At 44.2% G+C, this 16,923-nt stretch overlaps 1 protein-coding gene across 1 annotated transcript; it reads left to right on the forward strand.

The window, feature by feature from the left end:
• The first annotated feature begins 1,006 nt into the window (after positions 1–1,006).
• Positions 1,007–8,309, forward strand: LOC104482003 (protein NDNF). Its single transcript, XM_010123366.2, has 4 exons — positions 1,007–1,115; positions 3,205–3,394; positions 5,327–5,460; positions 6,454–8,309. Exons 2-4 carry the CDS (start codon positions 3,213–3,215, stop codon positions 7,800–7,802), a joined length of 1,665 nt encoding a protein of 554 aa, XP_010121668.1. The 5' UTR covers positions 1,007–1,115; positions 3,205–3,212; the 3' UTR covers positions 7,803–8,309.
• The last annotated feature ends 8,614 nt before the right edge of the window (positions 8,310–16,923 follow it).

Here is a 16,923-nt window from a genome sequence, read left to right on the forward strand (position 1 = left end):
CAAGAAGTCCCAGCAGCGCAGGAGGCCTGGCCGTACCCTGCTTTCACTCAGCAGGACCAGGCTTTTTCAGGACCATGGCTTTGCTGCAACTGCTTTGTAGCCCCAGCTGCAGGAGCAATTCTTTGCTCTTGCTTTGAGCCGTTTCTCATGCACCCTTTTCCTGCCTGCCATAATACTTCCACACCAGAAATACCCACCCCAGCCCACACATGTTTGGAGTTTTTCTTACACTGCCTCTACAAGCCAAGAAATCCACACAGCTCTATTCAGTAGACTCCTGATAGTCTTCAAAGGATTGCTAATTCCACTCTGCTTACAAAATACAGAGCATTCCCTCCCTTACAGCCTTTCTGCATCCCTTTGTGAGCCAGTCAGCACCTGCTGGGCCATAAAAACCACACCAGCAATGCAGTACACCTGAAGCCATCTGAAACTTCTGCAGCACTGTGGGCAAGGAGATTGCACACTCCACAGAAGGGCCATCAAGCCTCTAACATAAAACCAGTTTTCTGGAGGAGATCTGTGTGCCCCTGGCTGGCTTGTGTTAAGGGCTAACAAGGGTTAACAGTGTTTGCTCTCTCCATCTCACCCCCTCCTCCTCACTGTGCATTTCTGTCAGAGACCTGCTCTCCGGCCAGGCAGCCAGGCTGGGATTAGGCTGCTCCAGCAGCTTGGCTGACGCTCTGTGCGGAAAGAAAGTCCTGCTGGCAGGAGGCACCGCGCTCCAACCTGCTTCACAGCGCTCCAGAAGGAACTCTGGAACTGGAAGAGCGACAACCAGGACTTCAAAAACTTCAAAATTATGCAAGTTTAAAATAACCTTTGAAAACACTCAACTTAAGAAAATACCAAAACTCTGGGGGTTTTTTTGTTTTGTTTTGTTTTTTGTTTTTTTTTTTTTCTTTTCCTGAAAGACTGCAAGCATTCTAGTTACTATGGCTGTTCAGGAGCCATATGGAAAAATCAGTTCTGTCCCATTAAACTGGTCCCACAGTTTTGGTTTTCATCTGTCTACAGAGATCTGAAAAGTCTATGTTGTTTTATTTTATTGTTGGTTTTTTTTTTTGGCAAAGAAAGCAAGTGGTCTGCGGATCATTTGGCCAGGAACACAATAGGTAAGCATAGTATTTTTTGTTTAACATATTTCCAAGAGGCTGGGAGTATACAGTTTGTGTAATTGGGTGAAAGCAGCCTTTAGGATGATGTTCTCTTTGGGATAAGCTGATTATAGGTTGGTTGGTCGCTTGGTTTGTTTGTTTTCCTGGACAAGAAAAGCTTAGCTGCCGTGGTATCAGTGTGGCTTGCAAGATCCTGTCATTTAAGCAGCAAAAGAGGTTTTTTTTAATCCTCTCTGGAGTACGGAGCAACTCAGATTCCACTGTCAAAGGTAAAATAATATATTTGGGGTTATATTTTGAATGTGTAAGCTACAGTTAGACTACATGAACAACAAAGCAGCAAAGTAGTGACTCAGAGTCGTAAGGAAAGCTGTAAGAACATTAAAAATGGAATAGCTATAGTAATCTTAACTATTCTTTCAACTTGTTCGGATGGTTGTTTAATCTTGCATTCAGCCATGTACTAAAAATATTACGAAGAGGAAAAGAATATCCTAACTTTCTTAGGATGTTAAGTAGGACATTCAAATGACCTAGTAGTGATAATTTCAATAATCTCACTGATACTGAAGAAGTGTGCTACTTTGGGAATCACAGATTAAAACAAATTTTGTACATAAAAATCTACAGATGTATTCTATACTGTGTTTAAATGTGCATGTTTAAAATGAATTTATAAAGGAACTAGTCCTTTTATGAAGTCACTTTAATTGTAATGGACAGCAGGTCTACTAAATTGTAGATATTTTGACTGCCTAAGGTCTTCTGTACATTTGCAGGCACCATGAGGAAAAGGGCTGATCACAGAAACAAGTAAAAATTAAAGTTTTGACTGTTTGTCTTGTATATTCTCTTCTATCATTACCCAATCATCATATTTAATCAGGATCTTTACTGGTTACTAAGATGCATTAAGCTACTTTTTCCTCAAAAAAAAAGAAAACAAAAAAGTGATCTTGCTCACAGAGCTCCCTCTGCTTTCCAAATCCCTGAGCTACAGCTGGCACCTGTATTAAAGGTCTATGCCCTTCTTTTATGCCTTTTCCACTTTTGTACTTTCCTCTCTTTCTGAAACTGTATGTGGCAGACAAAAAAAAAAGTTGTAAGGATAATCAATAACCTCACATAGTAGTGTACTGTCAAAATTTCTTGTCCTAACTGGAGTCTGTGTAGCTCTGTGTAATACACACAGCACAGTTTAAATGTCAGCATTTGCAGAGATGATTTTTGGGACTGTTTGTGTACATTTCATTCATAGGTTCAAAGCTGATAACAAAACGTCCTGACAAAAGGAAGGGGGGTACATGATTTTTTTTAAATCTTATCTGAGCAAACACAATAGAGCTGTTACAGTTCCAGTGAGCAGCAAATGCTGATATGGGCTGGAAGTGACATAGGTGTGAAAGGGATGGGCAATACGAACATCTCAATGATTTAGCCAGTTGCCCTGCAGTAATAAAGCCTTTCTCCAAATGAGATACTTAAGAGATTTAAAGCTCTTTGTGTATCGGTTTAGGGATTCTTATCCAGGATCCTCCAATTTTCAAACAGTATCTGACACTGCTCTAAGTTATTCTGATCCTCTTCTCTACACATATGAACAGTCATGATGGATGAAACAAAAATTAAATAATCTCTGAACAGCAGCAGCAGCATTTGGGATATAGTGACCTCCTGTGAGTTTGAAAGTGACAGTTCCATTACAAATAACCCAGCCTTGAAGCGTAGCAAATGAACACTATAAACTAGGAAAACTATTTTAAATGTAGTTCTCCACTCATTTTGTCAGCAGTGAAAGTTTTTTTTATAACTGTCTTGTGATATTGCACTTATGCCACATTTACTGTATTTTTCTACAATAGACTTCATAGCAGCTTCTGCCATTAAATCTTTGCAGAGACATCCTCTGAGAAATAGTTCTCTGTGAACTTCAAACAATTTAGCAAAATTGAGAATGGCACTGTTTGAATGCCTAGCTTGCCATGATTATGATAAATGCCAGGAAAGGCACAAAAAGAGAAGGTCACTGATTACTTTCTCCCCCAAAACAGCAGTTTCCATTCACTTTTGTCATCTCACTTTGCAGTATTAAAGATGTTCTGGTTTTATCTGCCTCTCCATCTTCTCCTGGTGGCTTGCTTGTGTCATTCCATAAAAGTACCCACCACCAGTTCCCAACACAGCTTCACGACCAATCTCTTCAATTTCTACCACTCCCTGATACTTGCTGATGGTAAGGAAACTACAGTTCACCTGCTGAAGGATATACCTAAAAGGTAAGAGCAAATCCATCATTCCTATTCTCAGGTACCTTCCTATGACACTGGTAGCTGCATGCTACCAGTAGAAGCCAAGAATTGCCATGCACCTGCAGAGCTTTATGAGCACACACTGAATTTCCAGAGAATTGCCCCATTGCTGTCAAGCACAAGTGTCATTACATGGCCCAGAATCTGGAACAAGCCTCTGAGATGAAGTTCAGATTCACATACACATTTCAGGCAGCTGTGTGTGGTGTCAGAGCAGCAGAGCAGGTGGGCTCCAACAGTTGTGTCACATAAACAGCCTTGCTTCAGAACTTCAGAGCAATATCAGCCATCCTACATTCACTGTGAAATATAAGAATTTTACCTAGCAAATGAGCTATCCCAAAAATCAATAGAATATCTGCACACACTTCTTATCAGAAAAGTTTATGCCAGTGTCCTGCATACTGGAAGTGTTTTTGTTGAATGGTGCTAAAGCTTGCTAAGATGAAAAATGCTTTGCATGCAGAAATGCCACAGATTCTTCACTTTTCCAGAATATCTGCAAAGTTTTCTGCCACATCTAAATACTTAGGTGATGTAGATATTACAACTGGCACTGCATCTTGGGAGGCAAAGACTTACCTGCTTGTTTGGGATGAGATGCCCTTCAAGTGGTTTAATCAGACTCCACTTTGGACAGTGACCAACACGTACAAATTTTAACATACACCCGAGCAGAGTGTGAGCCAGATGGTTCAGTCCTGATATGCATTACACAGAAATAAACTGGAACATGACACATGTTATATAATGTGACAACACTTACACAAGCAAAACTAGGATCTTTCCTTAAAGGAAAATGGGTATTGAAATCTCAGAGAAAAATTATCTTTGCTTTGCTCTTGTGGCATAACATTAAGATTGCACTTAGGAAGCAAAACCCCCTTCAGTTCAGCATGAAAAGACCTTATGAACCCCACAGTCATCCAAAGAGGAAACCAAGACATGACAAGTTTTGTCTTAAAGTAAAAAACTCAAGAATGTGGAACTCTTTCTGGTGAAGTTTGACTCTGGCCCAGCAGCCATAACCTGAAAGTAAGCCAGACCTCTAGGCAGGCATGACCTATCCATAATGACTAGGCTTGTCTGACCAATGAGCAAAAAACCTCAAACTGCCTTCATTTAACTGCAGAGTGAGTGAGCCAACTCCAAACATTCCTGTGGCTGTATACAGTCCATATATACCAAAACAACAGAAAAACAGAAAACCAAAGGAGTGAGACAAGAGGCTGGGCTTTACTGTAAATAAACAAGAATCAAAACCTGACTGAGTAGACTGATGTCACTTTGTACTGCTAATGCACAGCAGCCTCCATCGTGAAGGCAAGTTAGAGCTGGCCTGGATTAAACTGCCATTGACATCTGATAAACATCTGATAACGTCAGGGCTGGCTAAAACCATGCCATTTTATCCACTTCATCTCACCCAGGAACACCTAGATACACAAACAGATAGGAGGGAGAATAGGCTCCAAGAGCATTCACAGAACTCTAGCCAGGAAATCCTGGGAAAAAGCACACCAAGTTCCCCACAGTTAGCCAATGGGAGGTTATCTAGAAGGCAGTCAGTTTAATCACATCCATCATCCAAAATAAGCAGGTAAGTACGAGATATGATATTCACGTGGAGTGTGTTAAAATTCAGTGAAAAAAATACTGCCTATGGTAAGGGGATAAAATTTCTAGCAAATATTTGTGGATTAGAAAAAAAAACATAGCATGTATTCTTCCCACAGCTGATTATTTCAAACATTTATCATCCCTTTGTGTTAATGCACCTCAAAGGGCAACAGTCATTTCTACCCACGGTGGAGTGACTCACATCAGAATGGCTGACTACAAGGAGTCTGACAGACTTGAATTTCTGACACTTTCTCTGTTTTTAACCCACATTTACAGGTACTACTTTGTTTTGGAGGAAGGCAGAGCCCTCGCACCTTTCACAATAACAGTGACACCCTGTGATGTTCCCATTGAGTGGAGCATACTTGTGCACAAGGCTTCAGCAGGTTTCCTTGGAAAAACAGCTCGAGGTAAGACCATCAGTCTGCTTAAGCAGAGACAAAGAAAGCAGAAGTTAATCATAAGGAGTTGTGTGACAGGAAATTCTCCACAAGCTTAAACATCTCATGCTTCCCTCTCTTGTAAACTGCCATGGGCTGAAGATGACATCCATGTCTCCATGGGTGGAACATGGGAGATCATGGGATTTTGCCATCAACTCAAGTAAATTAAGGATTACATGCAAAAAAGTCTAAATCTAAGGTTAATATTTGGGAATAACCCTAGGTCTTCTGGGCTCCACAAACACAGATCAGCTTCATAAGCTGTTTGTACTGGCCCAAACTTCCCTCTGCTGCCTCAGCTCTTTTTCTGTGGCTTAGGCCACTTAAACCAGTCATTTTACTTCCCACAGCGATGCAGAAAAGATTTAGCTGTTTGTTTTTCTAGGAATACAATCAACCATGGCAGTGGGCATTACGCTGCCTTTAGCCTAAGAGGAAATTCCATACTCTTTCATGACTTTTTAAAATTAATTTTTCCGAACTAAAACCCGAAAGCTGTCATTAACAAGTCCTTACCTGTCAGGCAGGTAACCCTGACTGAGGAGTTCACATAATGTTCCTTTGAAGTGATAAATTTCCCTTCTTCAGAGGAAACAATGGCACAAAACTAAACCAAAGCAAAGTCCTTTCACAGAAAGAATGAGTGTCCTTGAAATAAAGTACCCAAAGACACAGCCATTGGAAGCAGAAAATTGTGGGGACATCAGTCAAGCTTGAGCAGGTTGCGGTTTTATAATTATAGTCTTTTTGAAAACAATTCTACAACTGCACTGCTAAAGTAAAACCTACTCAAATTTTATTTTCATAAATTGCCAGTAGCAAAAGTATTTTTAGTTATAATTATTGTTTTCAGGAAGAAAATAGAACATTCCTTGACATATGAACAATAAATCCTATACCATTCTTTATATTCTTTACTTCTGTTAAAACAAAAGTTACAAGCCTGCTTTTTGCCTGCAGGTGATGTTACACAAGAGGTCCCAAAATCTCAGAAGACTCCAAGCATCACGTCCACCATTTTTAACTATAAGGGAAATTCTGTAGAGACTTACATGGGTATGTCTTCTCATTCTGCCCTTTACGTGCTAGAGTTCTTATCCACTGAGCGAGATACACACATAACCGTGTACTTAACAACTGACACAACATCTGGGCACCTCTATCCAGAACTTCCAACAGATCCACGCATAGATGTTATTGGCATTGGGCATACAACAGTGACTCTGACCTGGAAACACAGTCCCTCTGCCTTGCAACACAGAGAAAACATCCAGTACTGTCTTCTAGTCAATGAAAAGCACAATTATAAGAGCTTATGTGCTGCTGAGACAGCAATCCGATCCTCTGGAATGAAACTGCCACCTACATTAGCTTTGTCTCTCTCTCCGTACCTTCTTGAACCACAGCAGGTGATGATACTGTCCAACAGTGAGTTGAGCATCATCAACAAAGTGAGCAGTGGGGAAGTCAGGCAGATATGCATGGGTACCAAGAACACTTACACCGTGCCCAATCTCAGTCCCAGCACACAATATTACTTTGACATTTTTGTTGTCAATCTGCTCACAAATGCCAGCGCTGCTTACACTGGGACATTTGCAAGAACCCTGGAAGAACCTGAACCTAAGGTGATGGAGCTGAAAGATGGGAAAGTGATTCAGGTTGTCCTGGATGGGAAGAAACAGAAATTCTACAGTCTGCAGTACCAGGCAAGGCACAAGAAAATACAATTCACCTTTCAGTTGTGTCGTGGCCAAGTACGGGTTCACATAGCAAAGAATGGTAAAACAGTGGCATCAGAAAACATCTCAGGGCTGAGGTATTTCTCACTGAAGGGAAAGCTGCTGGACACATATGTGGTGCAGTTGAGGTCCACAGAGGAATCCAACTCCTCTGTCAAAGTACAAGTGTCCCCCCATTTCCACAAGCCCTTATTCCCACTTCTTCCAGAAAGCTTAAAAATCAAGTCCTTCAGTAAACTGAGGACCTGCAACTCAGTCACCATTGCCTGGCTAGGAACACAAGAGGAGAGCAAGTATTGTGTGTACAAGAAAAGGGTTGAAGAAGATCAGGTCTGGATAGAACTGCAGAGTGCGGACAGGTGCTCAGGACCTGAATCTCGGCACAAGTCAGAGAAAGTGCTGTGCAAGTATTTCTATGATGTGAATCTCCAGCGAGCTGTCACCACAGAGACCATCAACGGGCTGGATGCAGGGACACTTTACTTGTTTGATGTTTATCTCTTTGGGCCATCTGGCATCCCTGTCAGATATCACAGTAAAGTTGTGAAGACCAGAAAAAAATGCTGAAGATTTAAAAATGCTGAAGGTTGTTAAAGAAATGCCTTGAAGTGAGTGAATGAAGACTATTATCAAAATCCATGCCATAGCTCATGTAATTTAAAATATACTGACACACAAAACAAAGCTGGGAGATTCTATGGAAGAAGCGTCTTAGTTGTCTAGATCATTACACTTACTTTTGCATCTTTTTCTCCTGTATAAGGTTTTTTTTTCTGCTCGGCTGTCTCATTCAGACATCAAAAACAGACCTGTGAAACAAATCCATGCACATGGAAATAAAATACCCGCAATAGCACCCATGAGAAACAGTTTAGTTACTTAAAATGCTTCTGATGTCCAACACAGAAGTGATGGGAAATGCCTCTAAAGAAGCACACATTCTTATTTTAAAGTCCCACAGAGTTTTCCACTTTGTGTAACTCCATCAGCTAACGAGGAACTGAGAGACCCCACAAGTCAAGTTGCTCTTGAGAAACTGAACTTCCCCATTGCTTCAACACAGATGGACACAAAAAAAAACCCCAAATTTAAAAAAGCAAGGGAACTGGTGTAAAGCTCCACACTCTGAGTAAAGCCAGCTAAAATACATCTTCCCCTACTACCCACATGTTTGCTTGGCTTTCATTTCTACAAAGAAACCGTGCTTGGTTAGAAATGGACAAAATTCAGGCCAGGAACTGGCTCTGGGTCCAGCTTTTCCGAGGAATGTACAAATACACTGCTGTGCTGCTACCCATTGAGGAAAGCCGCAAGTAAGGCATCTTGCCATGGAAAGGAGGTTTTTATCTCTAGTCTCTAGATCAAGCCCAGATCTATATCACTGTGTGACTTGTAAGTGTCTTTACATCCTTAGCCCAGTCTGTATCAATGGATGTGTTGCTTTAGAAAAAAAGTAAATGTGGTTTTCCTATTAAATATCACAGAGGGAAAATATTTGTAGTAAAAATCCTGACAAACCCTTTTTTCTTACGTCGTTTTCTTCATTACCTTCCTCAGATGACAAGTATTAAAAAAAAAAAAACTAAAAAAAAATTAAAAGCCTTCCTAAAAAACCCTTACATTCAATTTCAATTATCAGCAGAAAGTATTTCACACACAGGCTCCTGGCAGTCTGGAATTCACATCTAAAGAGATATGATAGATTCACTGACCCAGAGGTCACCAGAGAAATTCTGCCTGCTGTAATTCTCTTTCCTCTACAATTACATTAAGTAGCAACAGAAGTGATTGATTTCATTACTGTATATTTCAGAAGTTCACTTCCAATTCAGGGTTGTCAAGGTTTTAGTTTACTCTGAGTAATTATTACCTCCAAGCATGCTCGGAGGCACTTGGTAAGGACTGCATCAGTCCCCCGTGCACACACAGAGGATTGTGCTTCAAAGACTTCATAATGCCATGCACACTACACATAAGCAGACTCATTAGTCCAAGAAGAAGGGTTCTGGCCTTCACATGGGATCAGCTGCGATATCTGGGCTTCGGCTAGGCTTTATGTTCCTGCAGGCGCTACTCCAGATTGAGCTGTGCCATGGCAGGAGCTGCGTGCTCTGTGACCCCCTCCCCACACTCCGCAGGCCTTTTGGCTGATTATGCGGCTGGCAGCTGCACTGCCTTCTTTCCAACACAAGTCTACTCTTCATTTTGCTTCTGCCAAAAATAGTTTGAGCTCAAAGAGCAGAGGTCATCTCCACTTGGAAGTTTTAATGTTTTCTTCTCTGCCTTCCTCCTCAGTTTCAGGCGTTTACATTCTGGATGAACTTCACTTAGATGCTCTACAAATGACTGTGATAATAACCATAATAACAACAGAGAAGGAACAGGAAGATCTGTTTAATTGCAGATACAATATACACTTAATGCACTGCCCTCAGCCTATCAGAGCATTAACCCTTGCTTTTGCCCTCTGTACACAAATGCCACAAAAATATCACTTGGAACAGCAAGTGCCTCTACTGAAGAATACCTTTCATAAAAGAACTGGCTTTAACCTTCTCAGCAAAACCTTAGTTTAGGGCTGTAGCCAAGAGGTCTGAGGAAGGGATAAAAGGAGAGGCTGGGACAGGGCAGGAAGAGCTAAGCAGTCAGAGGTGATACATAAGCAAAGGCTTGGCACGGCACCGAGTTGACTGACTTTTAATCAGAGTCTGCAGGGAAAGAAGTGCAGGTTTGGAGGTCAGCAGATATTTCAGGGGTCTTTGAGTAGGGTCAAGAGTCTCCTCTTCCCAGCTTCACCAGCTCCTCTTTACACCACCTCCCCCAGCCATTGCCACACACAGAGGCAGAGACCAGTGGGAAGCTCTGAAAACCACAACTTGCTGCTCACCAGCCCAGCCTGTGACACAAGCACAACACTGACTACTGCTGCCGCTTCTGGTCCCTCGCTCACAGGAGGAGCTGCCACCCACATATACCAGTCCCTCCATCCAAGGCCCTTGCACATTGGAGGGAGAGCTTGGCTATAGCAGAAGATGCTGTTCTGTCAAAACCCATTGTTTCTAATATAAGCAGAGCAGGCAACCTGCCCTCCAGGTAGCAGCCTACTTTGCTTACGCATGCAGCCAACCATGGTCTGGCCAGCCTGTAACACAGACCCCCAGAGCAGCAGGGAATATTCCTCTCCATTGATCTTTCCACTGTGATTCCACCTGCGTGCACCAGACTGCAAACCTGGTTTTGATTCACCCATGCCCATACCCTGCTTATGAGGCAGCCTTCAGTGCATCAGTTTTTAAGTTGTGTCACTTTGACTGCTGTCCCAGGAGTGCAGTTGCAGAGGTTTATCCACAACAAAACCAAAGGTGCTGCATTACACCATTGGTGCTCTTCCTACCAGCTGCTCATGTGCACAGCTGCTTGTCTTCAACACTCAGGAGCCCTTCTCTTTCAAAGCTGTTGGGCATCTTTCCATCTTCTCCCCCTGCCATTTGACTAGTGTTTGCCTACTGCAGCCTGACCATAAACATTCCCCAAGCTACAGTCACCTCCCTTTTCTTGAGGCTTTCTGCAGTCTTTCCTGCTGAATTTCTAGAGAAGCTCAGCTCCTTCAGTCCAGCCTGTCCTAAGCTGTCATCGGCTTGTCCCATCTGCTCACCATCCCTGCTGAATCTGAGTCACACCAGAAGTACAGACATATCTTCATGGAGAAGATTTCAAGAGCAATGTTTTGCTTTTGTGGATCACTTAAAGTAAATCCTCAACATGGTTATCAGGCCAAAGTATTTTTCCTAGTGTTCCATGGTGGGTCCCAGCTTTTGTGTGCTATCATATCTCAACTCCTGTCACAGCTGAGACCAAAGCCTCAGGCCATGCATCTCTGCCCAGCATTTTCACAGAATTGCTCCCACTGCTAAGCTACCCCTCCACATGGGAAGTGGGGTTCAGGGGCACCAAAAACAGACTTCGGCCTCTACAGAGACCTGATGGGCCAAGTGCCATGGGAGGCAGCCCTGGAGGGAAGAGGGGCCCAGGAAAGTTGGTCCGTATTCAAGGAGCACCTCCTCCAAGCTCAGCAGAGGTGCATCCCTGTCCTGGTTCTGGCCAGGATAGAGTTAATATTTACCTGAGCTGGGTGGAGAACTGAAGCTGGTAGCCCCTATGGCTGGGATAGTTAACTAATTAGCTAACAGCTGGGGTTAATTTACCCAAATTAGCCAAAGGGCTATTCCATCCCATCTGACATCATGCTCAGTATATAAGTGAGGAGGGTGCTGAAGGGAGGCCCTCCTAGTTGGAAGAGACTGGATGTGGAGATCTGTTGTGAGCTATTATACTGTATTTGTGTTCCATCACTCTATTGTTTTCTTCTGTCATTACTGTTAAATTTACTTTTTGTTCAATCTCAACCCGCGTGTTTGGTTTTTTTTTCCTGGTTTTCTTTTGTTTGTCAAATCTCCTCCTATTCTCTCGGAGAGTCGGGGGAGTGAGAGAGAGACTGCGTACTCTGGTCCCCGTTGGGGCTGAACTACGACAATCCCGATGAAAAACAAGTCGGGCAAAAAGGCCAGGAGGCCGGCGTGGATGAGCAAGGAGCTCCTGGACCAACTGAAAGTGAAAAAGGAAGCCTATAGAGGGTGGAAGTGGGGACAGGTAGCCTGGGAGGACTACAAAGAGGCTGCGCGAGTGGCCAGGGATAAGGTAAGGAAGGCCAAAGCCCTGGCAGAACTGAATCTGGCCAGGGATATAAAATGTAACAGGAAGAGCTTTTATAGGTACGTAGGGGACAAAAGAAAGTCCAGGGTAAATGTAGGCCCCCTCCAGAAGGGAACTGGTGTCCTGGTTACCCAGGACATGGAGAAGGCTGAGGTTCTCAATGACTTTTTTGCCTCAGTCTTCACCGACAAGAGTTCCTGTCCCACCGCCCAAGCTGTAGAAGGTGCAAGCAGGGACTGCGAGAATGAAGAACTGCCCATTGTACTCGAAGAGCAGGTTCAGGATCATCTAAGGAACCTGAAGGTGCACAAGTCCATGGGTCCTGATGAGATCCATCCGCAGGTCCTGAGGGAACTGGCGGATGAAGTTGCCAAGCCACTGGCCATCATATTTGAGAAGTCGTGGCGGTCTGGTGAGGTCCCCGATGACTGGAAGAGGGGGAACATAACCCCAATTTTTAACAAGGGGAATAAGGAAGACCCAGGTAACTACAGGCTGGTCAGCCTCACCTCTGTGCCTGGCAAGGTCATGGAGCAGATTCTCCTGGAAACCATGCTAAGGCACATGGTGAGCAAGGAGGTGGTTGGTGACAGCCAACATGGCTTCACCAAGGGCAGATCGTGCCTGACCAATTTGGTGGCCTTCTATGATGGGGTGACAGCATCAGTGGACAAGGGATGAGCAACTGACATCATCTACCTGGACTTGTGCAAAGCTTTTGACACTGTCCCGCACAACATCCTTCTCTCTAAACTAGAGAGACACGGGTTTGATGGACGGACCACTCGGTGGATAAGGAGTTGGCTGGATGGCCACACTCAGAGAATGGTGGTCAACGGCTCGATGTCCAGGTGGAGACCAGTCAGGAGTGGCGTCCCTCAGGGGTCCGTGCTGGGCCCGACCCTGTTCAACATCTTTGTCGGCGACATGGACAGTGGGATAGAGTGCACCCTTAGCAAGTTCGCCGACGACACCAAGTTGTGTGGTGCCGTCAACACGCTGGAAGGGAGGGATGCCATCCAGAGGGACCTTGACAGGCTGGAGAGGTGGGCCCGTGCCAACCTCATGAAGTTCAACCAGGCCAAGTGCAAGGTCCTGCACCTGGGTCACGGCAATCCCAGGCACAAATACAGGCTGGGCAGAGAATGGATTGAGAGCATCCCTGAGGAGAAGGACTTGGGAGTGCTGGTGGTTGAGAAGCTTAACATGAGCAGGCAATGCGCCCTTGCAGCCCAGAAGGCCAACCGCATCCTGGGCTGCATCAAGAGAAACGTGGCCAGCAGGTCGAGGGAGGTGATTCTCCCCCTCTACTCTGCCCTGGTGAGACCCCACCGGGAGTACTGTGTCCAGTTCTGGAGCCCCCAGCACAAGAAGGACATGGACCAGTTGGAGAAGGTCCAGAGGAGGGCCACAAAGATGATAAAAGGGCTGGAGCACCTCTCTTATGAGGACAGGCTGAGAGAGTTGGGGCTGTTCAGCCTGGAGAAGAGGAGGCTCCGGGGAGACCTGATAGCGGTCTTCCAGTACCTCAAGGGGGCCTACAAGAAAGATGGGGATAGGCTGTTTAGTAGGGCCTGTTGCAATAGGACGAGAGGTAATGGTTTTAAAATAGAGGGAGGTAGATTTAGATTGGAAATTAGGAAAATTTTTTATGATGCGGGTTATAGAACACTGGAACAGGTTGCCCAGAAAGGTGGTGGAGGCCCCACCTCTGGAAACGTTCAAGGCCAGGCTGGATGAGGCTCTGAGCATCCTGATCTAGTTGGGGATGTCCCTGCTCCTTGCAGGGGGGTTGGACTAGACGACCTTTGAAGGTCCCTTCCAACCCTAACCATTCTATGATTCTAATAAAACAAGTTTCATAGCCACCTTTCCTTCCCCTGTGGGCTCAGCCTCACAAGTCACCACTTGCCTTCTGAAATGAGGTGCAGGTATCTGAAACAGTGAAATAATAAAGCACAGCCTTCTAAGTTTGCCATTGTGTATATCTGTAAGCTACAAACTAGTACAGCAAGGGACTTTTCAGCATCACTTCCCAGTATTTCATACAACTGCTATTGCTGGAAACTTTAAAATGTAACAAGACAGTAATAATTGCTCATTCAAGTTACACACTTTGAAAGATACCACTACTGAAAAGCAGTGTAGAGGTTTCTGACACTGCGTTCAAGGACTGATGACATTTATGAGTTAATATTTAACCGATATTGGGAATCGGTTATTTTGTCATTCCTTTATTCCTCCTGTATTTAACAGCCCATTTATTCATTCCATGTTACTCTGAGTTACCTAACAAATGTAAATACCCTTCAAAGTGGGTCCGGTAGTCTTTTAGAAACTGCTCCCTATCTGCCCACAAATACATTTAGGGATGCATTCACAGCTTTGAATAAAATTTTTATTAGTTCTTCACCTTTGCATATTTGCATGGTTTTTTCTGGCTAATGCCTTCCAACTCAGAAGACTGCCTTCTGGCTTAAGCAGCATGTTAAAAAAAATAGTCTTCCTATTTTGGCCCCAGATTCTGGACTGAAATCCTGCTCACTGATTGCTTTCAAAGACAGAGCTGATGTTTCTTCACATGTATGCACATCGCCCCTATTTGGGGCTTTATTACTAAGAGTTGTTGGGTTTTGGTGGGTGGAGATTTTTAACTACGGATGCTGTAGTTAAATATCCTGGACACGTGTAGCTTTCCACAATGCTTGAAGTCTAATTTTATGACTCAAATAATATTAGCACTGACAGCAAGTCCAGACCAGTGACCCCAAAACGCCAAAGGCTTTCAAGTACTGCTAAAGCAACTGAAGCTCTCTGGCATTTCAAGAAAAATGGATGACTTCACAGATGAGCACTCATTCAGCAAAATAACAAACCCAGCAAAACAGAATAGATAATTGTATCTTTGGGGATGAAGGTGAACAAAAGCTGCATGGCTGCTTGTTAGTGTTACCAATTCTGCACAGGCTGGATTGAGAAACCAACAGCATAACAAGGCACAGACAGGTGAACGTGCCTCTCTTGCACAACAGGTATTTCCCAGGCAAGGCTGACAAGGAATATTAAGAAACAGCATTGCACAAAGCAGCTAAATTGACTAGAAGAGGCAAACAGTAAGTATGTCACACTCCTGCATTGCCTTCTTCTGCAAAGAAACACAGTGGAACCGAAGGATGAGCCCAGAGGATACTGGGGTAACCGGTGCTGGGATGAGTGCTGTGGCTCCGGCAGCCTACGCTGCCCAGCGACAGCTGAGCATCCCGGGCAGCACTGAAACCCTGTGCTGCTGCCAGGCCGGTGAGCAGGAGAGGGCAGTGTCAGGCTGTGCGAGAAGCAGAAAGAGTTTACTTGGTAAGGCTTGTCAGGAGCAAATGGTTCCATGAATTTAACAAGCCAAGCATCTTGCTGATAAGATTAAGGCAGAATAGATAGAAAAGAACCCCAGAAACTTACATTTTTTTCTTTTAGTCTTTCAAGCGCTCCAAGTTTGGGTTTGGTTTTTTTTTTGTTTAAAATTAAAGGGCATAAAAAGTGACAGCCAAGGAATAAAAAGTGACAGGCAGTTACTTGGAAGGACTGTAACACCAGTGTTCCCAGTGCCTCTGAGAGGTTCAAGACTGCCATCACCAAAGAGCACAAAGCTCCCATCAAACAGAAACACAGGAGTGCCAAGGACAGTCACAGTGATGAGGTTCAAGTGAGGAGTTCCAGTTCAGACATATTCTACTCAGCAAGTTGTGATCCCAGGCATCCCCAACAACTCTGCATCTCCTCCTGTAGTGCCCTTGCACTGAAGGAGGTTCTCTGGGACGTGACTCCCCTGTCTCACTGACAACACTTAGCAGCGACTTACCTCCCACCAGAGCTGGATAGCCCACCAATACTCTGGGACATGGGCAGACTCCAGTTTGTCAGCGATTTCTTCTTCAGGGATTTTGGTCACTGATTTTGTGGCCTCTCCAAGGGACTGAGGATTCACTTACAGGGACTAAGAGCCATCCCTAGGGAACTGTAGACCCTGTCCTATACTGTTTTTGCTCTGAGGAACATTCTCTGCAATGCTGCTCCTCTACCTCAGACTCATGAAAGCATTTGAACAAGGATCATCTGTCCTTGGCTGACAGCAGAGTAGACCAAGGAGGTAAGCACCAGAGTGCTGTTTCTTTTTGCAGATATTGGTACCAGTGACACAGGAGTGGTTCTGAGAAGGTGACCTGGGAGCTCAGTTTAAAAGGGTTGTGTCCGACTTCTATGGTAATTTGCTCTGAAAGCAGAACCCTGCAGTAAAGAAGAACTTCAGAGGCCAGGGTGGGAGTAGAAGAAAAGCATGAAGAATCTGAAAGTAATGAGGTAAAATTTGAGTTTGTTAAAAGCTTCTAAGGAAAGGAAAGGCCCAGCCTGAATCCACATTTTACATCCAGCTCCCATTTTTCCAAGTTGCCTGCTGCTCAGAAAGCCTCTTTGCCTGGGTAGAGTTTTCCCTAGAACAAGATTCATTTTCAGCAGGGCTCTGCAGGAGCCCTCATCAAGGCTGCCAGTGGGATACATCCATCCTGGCCCTTCCTGCAGCACTTTCCAAGCACCAGCACCACAGTGGTAACTGTGATACCCATCACATTTTCATTCTCTTTCCAGCAGAAGGAAGACTGTGCTTGATTGAGCTTTGCTACTGATTCATTTCTGACTTAGATTCAGCGCAGCACACAACCCACTAAGCCCCCAGTATTCCTGTAGCTTGTGACTCACACAAATAGGAGAACTCTGCATGCAGCATGTTGTTTGTACCAAGACCATAACTCCAAGGAAATACTCAATCTCTGAGTCTCCTTTAGAGGACTCTGAACATAACCACACATGGCACACTTAAGACAGTGTGCTGCAGGAGCTGGATTTCATATCTTACAGATCAGCTACATGAAAACCCACAAAACCACAACAGGGACTTGAAGCAAATAGGCAAAGTCTATCTCTTCTG

Source organism: Chlamydotis macqueenii, chromosome 7, assembly GCF_036417535.1.
Source record: "Chlamydotis macqueenii isolate bChlMac1 chromosome 7, bChlMac1.mat, whole genome shotgun sequence".
NCBI classification, from domain to species: domain Eukaryota; kingdom Metazoa; phylum Chordata; class Aves; order Otidiformes; family Otididae; genus Chlamydotis; species Chlamydotis macqueenii.